The sequence below is a fragment of the Elephantulus edwardii genome, unplaced genomic scaffold, assembly GCF_000299155.1.
Source record: "Elephantulus edwardii isolate Elephantulus edwardi_28Jun2011 unplaced genomic scaffold, EleEdw1.0 scaffold00013, whole genome shotgun sequence".
NCBI lineage: Eukaryota > Metazoa > Chordata > Mammalia > Macroscelidea > Macroscelididae > Elephantulus > Elephantulus edwardii.
Genome location: NW_006399763.1, coordinates 20,584,222 through 20,599,873, shown reverse-complemented (window position 1 = coordinate 20,599,873; position 15,652 = coordinate 20,584,222). Strand labels below are relative to the sequence as shown.

General features: G+C 39.3%; 1 protein-coding gene across 1 annotated transcript in view; it reads right to left on the bottom strand.

Moving 5' to 3' along the window:
- Positions 1–14,781: 14,781 nt before the first annotated feature.
- Positions 14,782–15,652, bottom strand: part of NDUFAF4 (NADH dehydrogenase (ubiquinone) complex I, assembly factor 4) — an 8,534-nt gene continuing 7,663 nt past the window's right edge. The window contains exon 3 of the mRNA XM_006881201.1: positions 14,782–15,066. Coding sequence (XP_006881263.1) covers positions 14,782–15,066 — 285 coding nt within the window. The remainder of the gene's footprint in view (positions 15,067–15,652) is intronic.

Here is a 15,652-nt window from a genome sequence, read left to right as displayed (position 1 = left end):
CTGTGTTGATGTTGCTGTTATTAAGTCGCATCGAATTGTAGGCAACTCATAGTGACCCTATGAAAATTAACACTTTTGTAATAGTATCTATTTGCTGGTTGATCCAATATGTGTAACTATTCTCTAGAAAGCAGCTAGAGTTGGCTTCTTAAAAAACAAAATAAATTCAGATCATGTCACATTCAGATCCTGTTACACTCCCAAGTTTTTCCACGTTATTAAAAAAAAGTTCTCATGATAGCATGTATTATCTTTCAACACAACCTCTAGCATTTTTTTACCTCATCTTTTACTATTCTCCTTTCTTTAAACTGATTTAATTATATTTAGCTGGAGGAAAGCGCAGCCAGAGTGCCCCTTGTATGGTGTACGTTCACCTCTCACACTTTGGGCACGTGGCCAGGATAGGTTATCATGCTCGGAAAGATGGAGGGTCAGCCAAAGAGAGGGAGACCCCCAACAAGGTGGATTGAAACAGAGTCTGCAGCAATAGGCTCAGCTGTGTCAGAGATGATGACGATGGCACAGGATAGGACAGGATTCAGGTCTGTTGTTCACTTTGTCACTATGAGTCATACTTGATGGCATCTACCAACCAAAAACAATTATATTTGCCTCCTAGTTGCTTCTCACAAAAATAAAATTGCTGCTGCCACAGGACCTTTGAATTTGCTACTTTTTCCACCTGGAAAACTCTCCTATTTGACATTCATATGGCTGGCCTGTTACTCCTTTCAGTGCTGTCACATGTCTCTTATTAGGAAGAAACTTTCTTTTAATACTCTGTACAAAACAACATGTCATATTCCTATAGGCACTGTGGCAGATTCACAGTTTAAAATGTTAACTAGGATAACTGGAAAACAACTAACATTATAAAACTGTAAACTCCACGAAATGTAGGACATTATCTCTTCTGTGGTATCCTCGGCATCTAGATCAGTGCATGGCACACAGGTCAATAAATATTTGCTATTTGTAATAAATAAATGAATAATTATTGATTAGAAGAAATATTTTTTTTAAATTTTGTGTGCGTGTACCATCAAATCAGATCTGACTGGTACAGGAGGAGATTGCTCCTCCTTCTCCAGCAGAGCATCTGGTGGATTCGAACCGTGTACCTCTGGGATTGCAGTGCAGCCTCTTGCCACTAGGCCCCCAGAACTCCCCAGAAGAAATATTTTTAAAGTCTATTTCTTTTAAAAAGCTATTTAGGAATATTTGAATATTTAGATACTTTTTGCTTACTATATTACTTGAACAAGTCTTTAAAAGATCACATTATTAATTTTGTATGTGCACTGAGAATTGGGTCACACATTTGACCTACCAAAAAGTGGAGCCCTTAAAAATAGAAAGTGGTAACCTAAATATTTAAAGGTCTCATTAAGGATTTTTTTTTCCAAGGTTTTGAGGTCTCTTAAATCTGGTCCTGTAAAAGACTCCATTTTATCTGTTGATAAAGAATCAGGACCAGTGACAAAAGGAAAAACAAATAACAAAATATTAAACTACCAAGTATTTTTCTTCTTTAAGGATAGTGTATATTTTGGGGCAATTTGTAAGGTAATAGTTCTTCTTCTCTTCCCTCCATTCTTCTTTACTTTGTCTGATGACATCTACTAGTTCATGACTACTACTCTAAAACAAAATTTTACACCTGGATCAATTGACAACATCATGAGGGAGGAGAGGAGACTGAAACTGTCAACAGCTTTATCTTGCTTGGATACACAATTAATACCCTTGGACTAGCAATCAGGAAATAAGAAGACATATTGCACTGGGAAAACCTGAAGTTAGGGACCTCTCCAAGTTATTGAGGTGTAATGATGTCAGTTTGAGAAATAAGGTGCATCTGATTCAGGCTATAGTATTTCTGATCACTGAAGAAGAATTGATGCCTTTGAGTGGTGGTGTTGAAGAAGAGCACTGAGCATCCCATCGACAAGCAAAAAAACAAACATGTACGTCATGTAAGGGAGCTGCCAGAGTGCTCTTTGGAGGCAAGAATGATGAGGCTTTGCCTCACATATTTTGGAAATGTTTCTAGGAGAGGTATTTCTTGAAGAGGGTCATGATGCTAGAAAGGGTGGAGAATCGGTGAAGGAGAGGAAGACCCTGGACCAGATGAACTGACACAGTGACTGCCACAATAGGCTTTTGTGTGTCAGGAAGTGCGAGGCTGGCACAGGATAGAACAGGATTCAGATCTTTTGTTCAAAGAGTTGCTATGAGTCATATTTGACTCAATAGGACCTAATAACATTGACACGGGGTTTTGATATGTAATGCTGTTATTTTTTGTTGTTGTGTTGTTGTGTACTGCATAGTTGAAACTTACCCGTAGCTAATCCTTTGACAGATTTTCAGAGACAGTTAATCACACAGGAGGATCCTTTTCCAGGGAGCAGCTTGTGCCCTCGAACCATGTACCTTAGGAATTGTAGCACAGTTTCTTGTCACTGGGCTAACAGAGCTCCCTGTGGCTGTTTGTAGGTGCCTCTAAGTGGATGTTGACTCACATGACACAGTAGAATTGTCTCAGAAGGCTTTTTGATGGTAATCGTTATTGGTACAGATCATCAGTTCAGTTATTTCTCCTGAGGAGACTCTGGGTAGGTCAACTGGCTAACCTTTTGTGAAAGGAGAGATGCAACGTGGAGGTGGCCAAGTCTGACTTCTACCTGCTTCATAAAGGGTAACTGTCCCCATCAATAATACCCATAGTCCCAATGAATAGCTGCTTGGTCAGACATGACACCCACAAGCTCCTGTATCTATGTCTACCAACCATTGGGTCTGTTAGTTCGTTGTTGACCCATGGTTGTAGAGTTTTTCAGGGAAATAGGTTGGATAGTGAGTGAGACAAAGAATATCACACCATGCAAGTACAGGTTTAGTCAGTAATCCCACGTCAGATTAACAAGGCAAAGTTCCTCAATTAGTTAAGCAGCACAGATTAAGAAGCTTCTGGTTTTCTCAATCATCCAGCAAACTTTATCTCCTGCAGTTATAAATCAGCTTTCCCTTCAATCATCCAGAAAGCAAAACCTTTAACTGTAGCATAAATGCAGGGTTCCTCTGGTTAAGCTTGTCACAGTCTCCACCCTCTCTCCATCAACATCACCAGGGTACACCACAGGGTAGAAATCGCTCTCCTATATTGGTAATACAGCTATTGATGATTTTCAAGACCATATGTCTGCAGTTAGGGTAGCTGGAGACTATGTCCTCCCTCTTCCCCATGGGGGTTATCTCAACGGCAAGATAAGCCCATTTTCAAGGGTTCTGACACCTCACCTTTCATTTAGCCATGAGTGATTAACTGTCGCTCAGCTAGCTCCTCTTTTAGAAAGTACATTGTTGTTGTTATGTGCCCTCAAGTTGCCTGAAACTTGGACATCAGCACTGAAGCTAGACTCATTGACTCTGACACACCTACCCCCCATTTACTGTATCAATCCATCTTATCTGGGGTCTTCCTCTCCTGCACTGTCCCTCCACCCTTCCAAGTATGTTGTCATTCTCTAAAGACTGGTCCCTCCTGGCCACATCCCCAAACTATGTGAGACAGGGCTTCAAAATCCTAGCCTCCAAGGAGAAACTTAGTTTCACCCTCTCCAAGACAGACATTTATTTTCTTGGTGGTCCATGGTATATTCAAGACTCTTCAGCTCCACAACTCAAAGGAAAGAGTGCATCAGGGATGTGTCCTATCTCAATACCTTTTAAATCTGTATGCAGATCACTTAGGAGGCTGGGCTTTATGAGGAAAAATGTGGCATCAGGATTGGAGGAAGACTCATCAACAACCTACATTATGCATATGACACAACCTTGCTTGCTGAAACTGAGGAGGACCTGAAGCACTTGCTGCAGAAGGTCAAGGACTGTAGTCTTCGATATGGATTGAAGCTCAGCATCAAGTAGACAAAGATTCTCACCTCTGGGTCAACTGGCAGCACCACAATAGATGGAGAAAAGATTGAGGTTGTTAACACATGTATCTTGTTCAGCTCCACAATCAACATTCATGGCACCAGCAGTCAGGAAATCAAAAGACGAATTGTACTGGGAAAATCTGCTATCATGAACCTCTCCTGAGTACTGAGAAGCAACAAAGTCAGTCTAGAGACTAAGATGCATCTGATCCAGGCCATGGTGTTTGTAATTGCAAAAGCTTTTATCCTCATCAATAAGCACGTCAAGTCTTCTCTTTTAGCACAGAAGGTTGTCTCATCCAAGTATCAAAGGCTGTCTGTGAGTCTTTCTCCAAAGCTGATACCATGTTTTTCTTCTTAAGTTGTTGGTGTTAGGTGCCCTCAGGCCAACCAGGACTCATAGCAACCCTCTAAACAATAGATCCGAATCCTGACCTATCCTGTGCACCCTCATCATCTCTGCACACTGGAGCCCATCGTTACACTGTCAACACACATCGTGAGAGTCTTCCCTTCCTTTGTTTAAACTCATTCTTGCACTCACTGTGGAAAATCCCATTAACACATTGCCTCACACTTTTAAATTGACGACCGTGCTTAGAAACACATTTTGCCGTCATTTGTGGCAATGTGTTAAGATTCTTCTTCTTCTTTTTTTTTTTTCACCGACTATCTGCCTTTCCAAACATGTCCTTTTCCAAGGACTGGCTCCTCCAAAAGTCTGTACAATGAAGCCTCACAACTTTTGCTTCTAAGGAGCAATTTCATTTAACTTCTTCCAAGATAGAGTTGTTTGGTCTTTTGGCAGACTACAGTGCACTCGATACTTTTTGTCAACTCAATTAAAAGGCAGCAAGTCTTCAGTTTTTCTTATTCATTGTTTCATTTTCACATGCATGTGACGCAGTTTAAATCACATGGCTTTTTCATGGTATTAAAGTGCACTTAGTCTTTAATCTCATCTCCTTGCTTTGGCTTCTTGACACTCCAGTACAATTTTCAGAGTCTCTCCTAACATCCATTTTTTTCCTTTCTTTCTCCTCTATTTAGGTAATGACCTTTTGTTCTCTTCATGGAGGATATCCTTGATGCCATGCCATAACTCATCTGGTCTTCTATCATTAGTGTTCAATGTTTCACACTTATTCTTGAGATGATTTTTAAATTTAAGGGGATTGACTCAAGGTCATCTATTTCGGTTCTTGTGGAGAGAGCCAATGGTAATGAAGGAAGAGGTTCCAGTTGCACTGAAAGCTCACCATGACATGTCTGAAATAGGCATATTTAACTAACAGATGCAGCCGTGGACATGCTCACCAGTGTGTGCAGGGAAATTTGGTGGACATTTGTCTGGCTGACTGAAAGAGATCTATATTTGTTCCCACTCCCAAGAAACGTGATCCAACAGAATATGGAAATTATTCAACAATATCTTTAATATCACATTAAAGCTAAATATTACTATAGATCATCCAAAAATGGCTAGAACAAAGCATTGGCCTAGAACTGCCAGAAACTCAGGCTGGATTTAGAAGAGGCAGTGGCACCAGGTATATCATTGTTGATGTCAGATGGATCTTAGCAGAAAGCAGAGAATTCCAGAGTGTCTATTTGTATTTTATTGACTATGCAAAGACATTTGACTGTGTGGGTCAAATAAACTATGATTCACATTGAGACAAATGGGAATCCCACAACATTTAATTGTGCTGATATGAAATTTATATCTAGACCTAGTCACTGTTGTCTGAATCAAGTGAAAGAACAACACCGCAAGGTTTAAAATTAAGAAAGCAGTGTGTCAGGGCTGTATTCTCTCTCCATACCTATTCAATCTGTATGCAGAGAAAGTCATTTGAGAAGCTGGATTATATGAAGAAGGATGTGGCACCAGAATATGAGGAAGACTCATCAGCAGCCTGCGTTATCCAGATAACTCAACCTTGCTTGCTCAAATTGAAGAGAACTTGAAGCACTTGTTGCAGAAGATCAAAGATTACAGTTTATAGTATGGATTACATCTCAACATCAAGGAGACAAAAAATCTTCACCCCAGACCAGTAAGCAACATCATGACACATAAAGAAAAGATTGAAATTGCTTTTATATATTTCAACCTATTTTCTCTTTCTGGGATCCACAAATCAACAACCCGGGCACCAGCAAAGAAGAAATCAAAAGATGCATTGCAATGGAAAAGTCTGCTGTCAGGGACCTCTCCAAATTACTGAGGAGTAATAATGTCCATTTAAAGCCTCAGGTTCACTTAATTCAGGTCATGGTCTTTTTTATCACTAACTATGAATCTGAAAAGCTGGACAATGAATAAGGATGACAGAAAAAGTGTCGATACCATGGATTGTGAAAAGATAAAACAGATATGTCAGTGTGGCAAGAGTGTTTCCTGGAAGCAAGGATGGCAAAGCTTTATCTCACATACTTTAGACATGTTGTGAGGGGGAATATTCCTTGGGGAGGAACATTATGCTTGGAAAGGTAGAGGGTCAGCAAAAGAGGAAGACTTTCAACAAGATGGACTGACACAGTGACAGAAATAACGTGGTTAAAAATTTCAAAAATTATGAGGTGGCACAGAGTAGGAAAGAGTTTAGATCCGTTGTTCACTGGGTCACTGTGAGTTATACTCGACTCAACAGCACAAACAACTAGTCTTTAAAGTAACACCCTTGGTCCTTAGCACTTTAAAAATGTCCTTTAAAAACTTACCAAATGTCTTTTGATTTCTTGACAAATTATGGTGCATTGAGAAGAGTGGTAATCCCACAACACTTAATTGGGTTCATGCGAAACCTATATCTAGACCAAGTAACAACTGTCCAAACAGAAGAAGGGAGCACTGCACCGTTTAAATCAGGAAGAATGAGGTCAGGGTTGTATCCTTTTTCTACAGATATTGATGTATTTAAGCTAACAGATGCTGCCCTGGATGTGCTCACCAAGTTGTGCCAAGAAATCTGGAGAACAACCACTTGGCCAACTGACTGGAAGAGATCTATATTTGTTCCCATTCCAAAGAAGGGTGACCCAACAGAGTGTGGAAACTACAGAACAATATCATATCATTGATTTCACATGCAAGCAAGATTCTACTGAATATTATCCAAAAACAACTGGAACAGTACATCAGCAGAGATGCTGCCTTTTGAAATCTTCAACTCTTTAGTATCTTGAATTCTTCCTTGTTCTTTGGCTTCTCTGTGCTCCAGTGCAATTTTCAGAGTCTCTTCTGACATCCATTTTGGTCTTTTCTTCCTCTTCTGTCTTTGCAATGACCGTTTGCACTCTTCCTGGATGATACCCTTGATATCCTCCCACAACTCATCTGGCCTTCGTTCATTAGTATTCAAAGCCTAAAATCTGTTCCTGAGATGGAGATAAGTTATAAAAACATTTTAATCTGGGTTTGAAATAACTCTAAGATGAGGTCATAATGCTCAGAAGGGTGGATGGATAGTACAGGCAAGGGAGACCCCAGATGAGATAAATTGATACAGGAACTGGGGCGATGGGGTTTGGTGTGTCAGAATTAGTAAGACTGGCTGAGGACAGGGAAGGGTTCAGAGCTGCTGTACATAGGGTCACTGTGCATCGCAGGCAACTCAATGGCACAGAAAAACAGTAACCATGACAGGTTTGGAAGCAGGAGTGGCATCCACTTCCTAAATAACATGCCTCTGGAAACTCTATGGACTTTGATAAATGTCAATAGTTGTAGAGGTGCTTCAGGCCAAAAGGAACAAAAGTTCATAGGGTTGCTATGAGTTGTGCTTGTCTCGAAGGCAATCAACAACAATAACACAACAAGATGAGGGTAGAATATTTAAAGTACTTTATTACAAAGGACATTTAGGCAGAGAAAATTTCCTTTTCTTCTCTCATCACGTTGTTACCACATTCCCAGTGTGTGATTATTTTCCTAGTTTGATTATCGTGCATCATCTACTCTTCCCCTATTTTGCAGAACAGTATTTTGCAGCATTGTACAATTAATAGAATGTTAGCTACCCCCCATTCTACTGATGTATCCTTCAGATAAAAGGATCATAAACTATTTGTTCATTCTGTTTGTGGCCTTTTTGTGTTTTTTAATGCTTGAATATGGGTGAATGATATAATGCACCTACACTCTTTCTTCCTCAGCTGCAAGTGCCACCAGAGAAGCATCAGTATTATAGACAACAGTAAGGAGAGCCAGCATCCTATGTACACTGGTAAGTGCTCTTTCCATTATTATGAAGTGTTTACTTCATATACTAGTTATAAACCCACATTAAAAGCTTCTTTTGAGCGGATAAACACTCCACAGCTCCAGAATTTACTAGAGCTACAGGTATACCAAAATGTAACTTCCCATTATGCCCAAAAGATTATCAAATGACTTCCTAGAATTTAAATGTTGTTATATACCACTGAGGTGTAACCTACAGCTGACCCTCCAGTGGATTTTCAGAATCGGCAAATCACAAAGATTGCCCATCTTTCTCCAGCAGACCAACTGGTGGATTTGAACAGCAAGCCTTCACAACTGGCAGCACAGCTCCTTACAACTAGATCACCCCCTAGAATGAAAATAAATCTATGAAATCATCCTGATATACTCCCTCTAGTGGTAGGTAAGCACAGCAGTGTATTTTATAAACTGGAGGTTCTTGGACGCTAAGGTTGTTCTGGTGACCTAGTTCTAAGAACCAGCACTCCAATCCCAAAGGCACAAGGTTCAAAGACCCTCAATGACAGACTACATGGTGACTACAGCAATGAGTTTAAGCGCAACAGATTATGGGGATAGTGCAGGGTTTCAATCTGTTGTACAGAGTTCTGAGTTGGAGTCGACTTGATGGCACATAACAGCACACAGTAATTACTTTTAAAATAATCTTCTCAGTAAATAACTATTTCCGTTTTACAGTTTAGGACACCCATGATCATATAAGTGATGGTGAGACCCAAGCCCAGGTTTTGTGAAACAACACTTCATGTTTTTTATAAATACCACTTCTGGTGGTTTAGTGGGCTGTGCTGCCAATCCTAATTCAAGTGGTTCAAACCCACCGCTTGCTCTACAGAAAGACGGGCTCTCTCCTCCCATGCAATTTACTGACTGATCTGAAAACCCACAGGATGGGCAGAGGAGTTGATTCTGACTCAATGGTATTTAACAACTATTCTTGAGGCTCTGGCAGCCTACTAGGTAAGAAGCTGTGCTGTCAACTCACAGGCAGATAGTTTGAACTCACCAGCAGCTCAGTAGAAGCAGGGAGTATCCTTGAGTGCTGTGAATTGGTCCCAACTCAACAGCAACCACCACCACTCCTAATCCAAGTGCTTTGCTACGCACACCAAAGAACAAAAGGAAAACAGCATTCACACACAAAGAAACAGGAGGGCTAGTGAACTATGTTTCAACACTGCTGTCACGGAGCCAATTAATAGAGGACCTCCGAAAAACTATTGGAGATCAGCTGCTTTTGGTCAGTTCTGACTCGGTGGTACAAATGGAAAGGGAGGGAAGTGTTACTCATCTTTCTCCTGCAGAGTTGCTGCTAGTGGATTTAAACCAGAGTGGAAACCTTTGGGTTATCAGTGCAGCTTCCAGTGGATTAGCCCAATGTAGTCCCCAATGAAGTATTCTGTCACGCAATAAACAGCAGCTATGTTAACAATTGCCTAATCACTCTGGGGCATTAGTGGTTCAGTGGTAGAATGCTTGACTTCCATGCAGGTGACCTAGAATTCATTCCTAGCCAATGAACCTCATCACAGTTGTCATGCATTTATCAATGGAGGCTTATGTGTTGCTATGATGAATAGGTTTCAGTAAGAAACTTCCAGGTAAGGCGGAAGAAATGGCTGATAATCAGTGATTGAAACTCAATGAAAACTCTGGAGCATCATGGTCCAATCTGTGTCCCGTCACGGAGATGGCTCAGAACAGGACAGTGCTTCACTCCACTGTGCTCCGGGTTGGCAAGACAAGAACCAGTTCTATAGTAGATAACGACCAACCAACTACACACATAGATTTGAACAGATACCTCAGAAACTGCAGAACTAGCAGTTCACATATGTTTTAACGACTGATGACTAAATGAGTTAAATGACTAATGAGTTTTAAAAAATGGTATTTGACATTGTTTATTGCTTTCAAAAAGAATTATTGTATTGAATTAAATATAAACAAGATGTGAATTATTCACATAATTAAAATGAATTTGAAAACACCCTTTATAGTCCCGCTATTAACAGAGAAATAATTAGCCAGCTTTAACAGGTATTTATTTTCTCACAGTTTAGGAACCCAGAGGTTGAGTTAGGATACTCAACCTTAGAGGAAAATTTTCTGCAGGCTCAATGGGGAAATCCTTGTCACAGCTTCTCAAATGTTCTCCTCCACATCCTTTTGCAATCTTCATGTGGCATCTAGCTTTCCTCCATTGGAGCACGCTTGCTTCTGTTTCATCTGTCCCTTCTATATTTCAAGTAACTTATTGGCTTAAACATATTTTATACCAATATGGCCTTATTAACATAAAGAAAATATAAAGGTATATTTTAATATACCTATATTTATACGTATATTACATAAATATACCTATATTTATAGGTATAAAGGCTAGGATTTCTTCCCTGAGAAAGACACTGACATCCTGAAATTTTACTATATTCCTTAATATTCCCACAACTCACACCTGCACTCCTGGGACTTTTTCTCTTGAGACAGAAAAAACACCCCACTCTGGTGACTTAGTTTGTATCAAGTTATGCTCCTAATTCAAGAGCCAAGAGGCTGCAGCAATTTGAATCAGCAGCAGCTTTGCGGAAGAAAGGAGTCTGCTCCAGTCAAGATTTTACAGTCTCAAAAAACCTGTTAGAAGGTCCCTACGTGTTGGAACCAACTGGAAGATAGTAAGTTTGAGGACCTTGAAAATAGATTCTGGACCTGGTTATGCCACGGATTAATAACAATCTAAATTTATTACATAGGTCAAGTATCCTTCTTAGGCATGCCTTGACTACAAGAATCTGTTTCTTATTTTTGCCTTGGTGGTGAAGTCCGTAGGGAATTGTGCTAACACAAAGGTCAAGACTCTGCAGTTTCTAATCCACCAACTCCTTGATAGAAAAATGGGCAATCTCTTCTGACACAATTTAAAATCTCTGAAAACCCACTGGAGGATCAGCTATGACTTGATGACAGTAAGACCCCTTTAGACCAAAGACATAATACTTGCCTTAAAGGAAATGTAATCTCCTTTTAAGAGGTTATGTGATCCACTCACAACTCCACAGAAAGTATTCAGCATAGCTGAACTCAGACACACTGTGCTCAAGATACTACTACTGGTATATGTTGTGCTCATGTGAGTTTGTTAAACGGGTAGATCAGCAAATTCCCAGGTCCCTCCCCAAAATCATTTTATGCTTTGGCTTTTCCCTTTCCCCCAGTTAGCTTTTCAAAATTTCTAATCTTTAAATCATCAAATCTCACTTACCATGGCTTATCATTATTTAAAACTTTTTGGATCTGGTGCCCTATTCCATAGGGAATTGTATTGATATCCCAAAGACTACGCCTCTCTGGAGGTTCAAAACTAGCAAAAGCTCTCAAGAAAGATGAAAAATCTCCTCTGTTCCATTTACAGTCTCAGAAACCCACTGGAGGACTAGCTATGAGTTGGTTCAGACTGGACAGCAATGAATTTGTGGGGTTTTTTACATTAAACCTAGATAGAAATGAACAAGTTAATTTTTCAGAAAAACCCCATGACTGTGACAGCTTCTCTCAAAGTTCTTGTCCCTTCTCCACTATACTATTTCTTTTCGTTTTTTTAGTTTTTTAAAAAAAAACCTACTGAAAATATTTATTTTCTACTGGTTTACTTAGTTTTACACAGTTTTCACACCAGATCCCTCTCATTTCCTTTACCCATCCCTCCACCCATCAAATTGTGCAACCCTAAGATTAATACCCCCCACCCCCAGATCCCATGCTCATTCTGTAATAATGGTCTTAAACAATATTTGTTCTTTGGGACTGAGTTAGTTTCACTTAGCAGAATACTTTCCAGTCTCTCTCAAGTTAGTTAGTGATTTACAAAATCATTGTTCCTGTGTGCTGCGTAGTATTCCATTGTTGAATGTACTATAATTTCTCAATCCATTCCATTATGGTTGGACATTGGGGCTGCTTCCATGTTCTTGCGATTGTGAATAATACTGCTATGAACACTGGTGTACAAGTCTCCGTTTATGCCTCAGTTCTCATTTTCTCAGGGTATATTTCAAGCAGTGGGATAGCTTTTTAAAAATTCTGTCTTTATTTGCATTCATCACTGGTCATTACTTCTTGCCTCTCTGATTTCTGGTCTGCTTTCAGCTGCATGGCCAGGTACAAGGCCTTGATTACATCCTGCATGGATGACTGGAGCTAGCCTGCCCCCACCATACAGATTCTGCTTTTTAACAAAAGTCCTCAAGTGATAGCCTGGCTGCTCAGACATCTCAAAGAGGTCAAGCCAGGTGGCCCTTGCTGGTTCATCTTCTTGAACTCTTCTACAGCCTCTCCTCCAGCTCCCAGATCTGAGGAATTACTTCATTCAAGCTGGACATCTTTGTCTTCCCTTGTTCTTGTCCCCATCTCACATGTAACGCAGCAGACTAGAACAAAGGTTGAAGCTAGTTTGGTCAAAGCCCAAAATAATACCTAAATCCACTGTCATAGAGTTGACCCCACAAGACGAAGTAGAACTGCCCCATACTATAGCGTTTCGAAGGCTGTGATCTAAATGGAAGCAGACAGCCACATTCTTTCAGAGAGGCAAGTGGGTTTGGACTTCCAATCTTCTCATTAACAACTGAAAGATTAACCATTATATTACCAGGACTAATTTTGTTGTTGTTGTTATGTGCCACCGAGTCGCTTGCGACTCATAGCGACCCTATGTACAACATCCCTATACCCTGCCAATCGCACCGTCTCCGATACACCCATCCCAATTACCCAAGTCACTGAATCAATCCACCTCATAGGGGGCCTTCCCTTTCTACGCTGTCCCTCCACCCTACCAAGCATGATGTCCCTCTCCAAGGAACTGTCCCTCCTTGCAACATGTCCAAAGTATGTTGAAAATATTTCCCATTGCTGTCGATTCCAACTCAGACATCTACTGTTTGCTAGGGAACCATGCTATGCATCACAGGCAACTCAACCAACACATTCTATGACAGGTTTGGAAGCAGGAGTGGCATCCGCTTCCTAAACAACATTCCTCCGGAACAACATTCCTCCGGAAATTCTATGAACTTTGATAAATGATGGTTGTAGAGGGGCTTCAGGCCATTTGTTCATAGGGCTGCTGTGAGTAGAGCTTGACTTGAAGGCAATCAATAACAACAATAACATTATCATCTAGAAAGTAGATTGTCAAGCCTTTCCTCCATGGCACTCCTGGGTGGAGTCAAACTGCCAATCTTCCATTTAGTCTACCATGAACTAACTGTTTACCACCCAGGGTACAATACATATATTTTTATTGTTTTTTCAAAAAATTAATTTTAAAGATAGTTATTTCATAGTTAAAGCCAACCTAAGACAAAGGAAACCCTCAATTAAAAAAAAAATCCATTTCTAAAAGTTTATGAAAACCTACTGTAGAATAATGGAGGAGCAACTAAGAGATGCTTCTGTTTTGATAGTGCCTTTAGAACTTTGATAAATGATATAGAAAAGCTTCAGGCCTTTTGTTCATATGGTCGCTATTAGTCATGTTCAACTCTACAGCAATCAATAGCAACAACAAGTCTGTCAGTTTGCTATATTTAGATAACTTGGGGTTGCTTTGCTACTGAACACTGTCACTGGTGTGTCAAATGCTATAAGGGTTAGCCTGGGTAGACAGGGTTTGGTAGAACTCCCAGATTAAGACAGACTTGGAAGCAGGATTGGCATCCATTTCTTAAATAACAAGCCTTTGAAAACCTTGTGAACATTAGAGAAATGGCAATAGTTATAGAACAGGCTTGTTATGAGTTGTCCTTGACTCAATGACACAACAGCAGCAACAAAAAGTAGCTATGGATTGTTTCATTTTAGATTGACTTTAAATATGGAATAACCACCTTTAATATTATTTTCTAAAAACCAATTAAAAATGTGTACTGTTCTTTGGGTGTTATTATAGGGAGATCTGATGGTCTAGATGGAAGGAGTTGTGCTGCAAATCCAAAGGTTGGAATCCTCTACATGCTGTGAGGATAAGAGATGGGCAGTCTCCTCCCATGTGATTGGCAGCCTCTGAAAACACTGAGTCAGTTCTGACTCTACCACAATGGATTTATTATGCAGTTAAAAAAAGGATTTTCTAGATTTTTATGTAATCTTTCTTTACTTAGAAAAACTCTTTTTCTGTTACGTTTACCTTTCTCTAGCAATAAAGGTCTTAAAAGTTAGAAAATTTCTTACTTTCATTAACCATCTAAATTGAAAAGCAAAATTCTGAATGTTAGAAGGATGCCGAATATTGCTTAAATCACATTAGCAATTTAAAAGTTGATCCAAGGACAAAAAAAAAAAAACAACAACCCCGTTTAGTCATGCAGACATATACATACAATCATATGCCTAAACCAAATAAAAATGAAAAAGCATCCAGTAATCTTAAACAGAGCTCCATCTTAAATCAGCAGTGTCCTAGAATAAAGAGAGAGCTTTAAACATTCAGACATTTATATAAATTAAAATGCTAAAAATGTAGAAACAAATACAACAAGGATATGGAGAATACACATAAGAAAAGTAATTTCATTATTTTCTTCATTTTGATAATAAGGCTTTCTTGGTTTCAGGGGGAAAGATTTTGACTTCAAAAGTAATGAAGTATCTAAGCAGAGAATTTACGTCCTTGAGTTCAAGATGGTATTCTTGAGCTATTTTCTCAGCAGTCCATGTATCTGGATCAAGTTTATAATTATTGAGAAGTGTCAATGCTTCTACAACTGAAATTTTGCCTTTGGGAATGTCTGTAATATTCATATTAAAGTGATGGCCTTTTGGCAATCTGAACTCCTTCATCTCATGCCGTGTTCCACCACCTTTTGCCTAGTATCAAAACAAAGAAAAAAAAGGATGAGAGCAAAGATTCTTACTACTTCTATCTTTACAGCTGCTTTTCAAATAAATACAGTACGTGACACTAAGTTATATTTTTTCAGCAAGACCACATTACAAGGACACTTTCAGCATATGACTATTTCATGGTTAAAGCTTTACATTACCACTAATATACAATTATTTAATTCCATAAAATTATAACTGAATATATCCCATTCACTCATCACACTATTTCACATATATATGAAATATATATAAAAAGAAATTGTGCTTCATGCAATTCTGAAGGCAAGGAGTTAGAGGCCACCAGCTGTTCTGCAGAAGAAGGATGGGCAATCTCCTCCTGTCTGATTAAATAACTATGAAAACCTGCCAGAGAACTGACCCATAGCTGACCTTCTGTCAGGTTTATATGTATTATATATATATATGTGTGTGTGTGTGTGTGTTTGTGTATGTATATATATATACACACACACATACTCTTATATGTATAATATGAATAGATACATATATATGTATGTATGTATATATGTATATATGCATGTATGTATGGACCAATAAACAACATCAT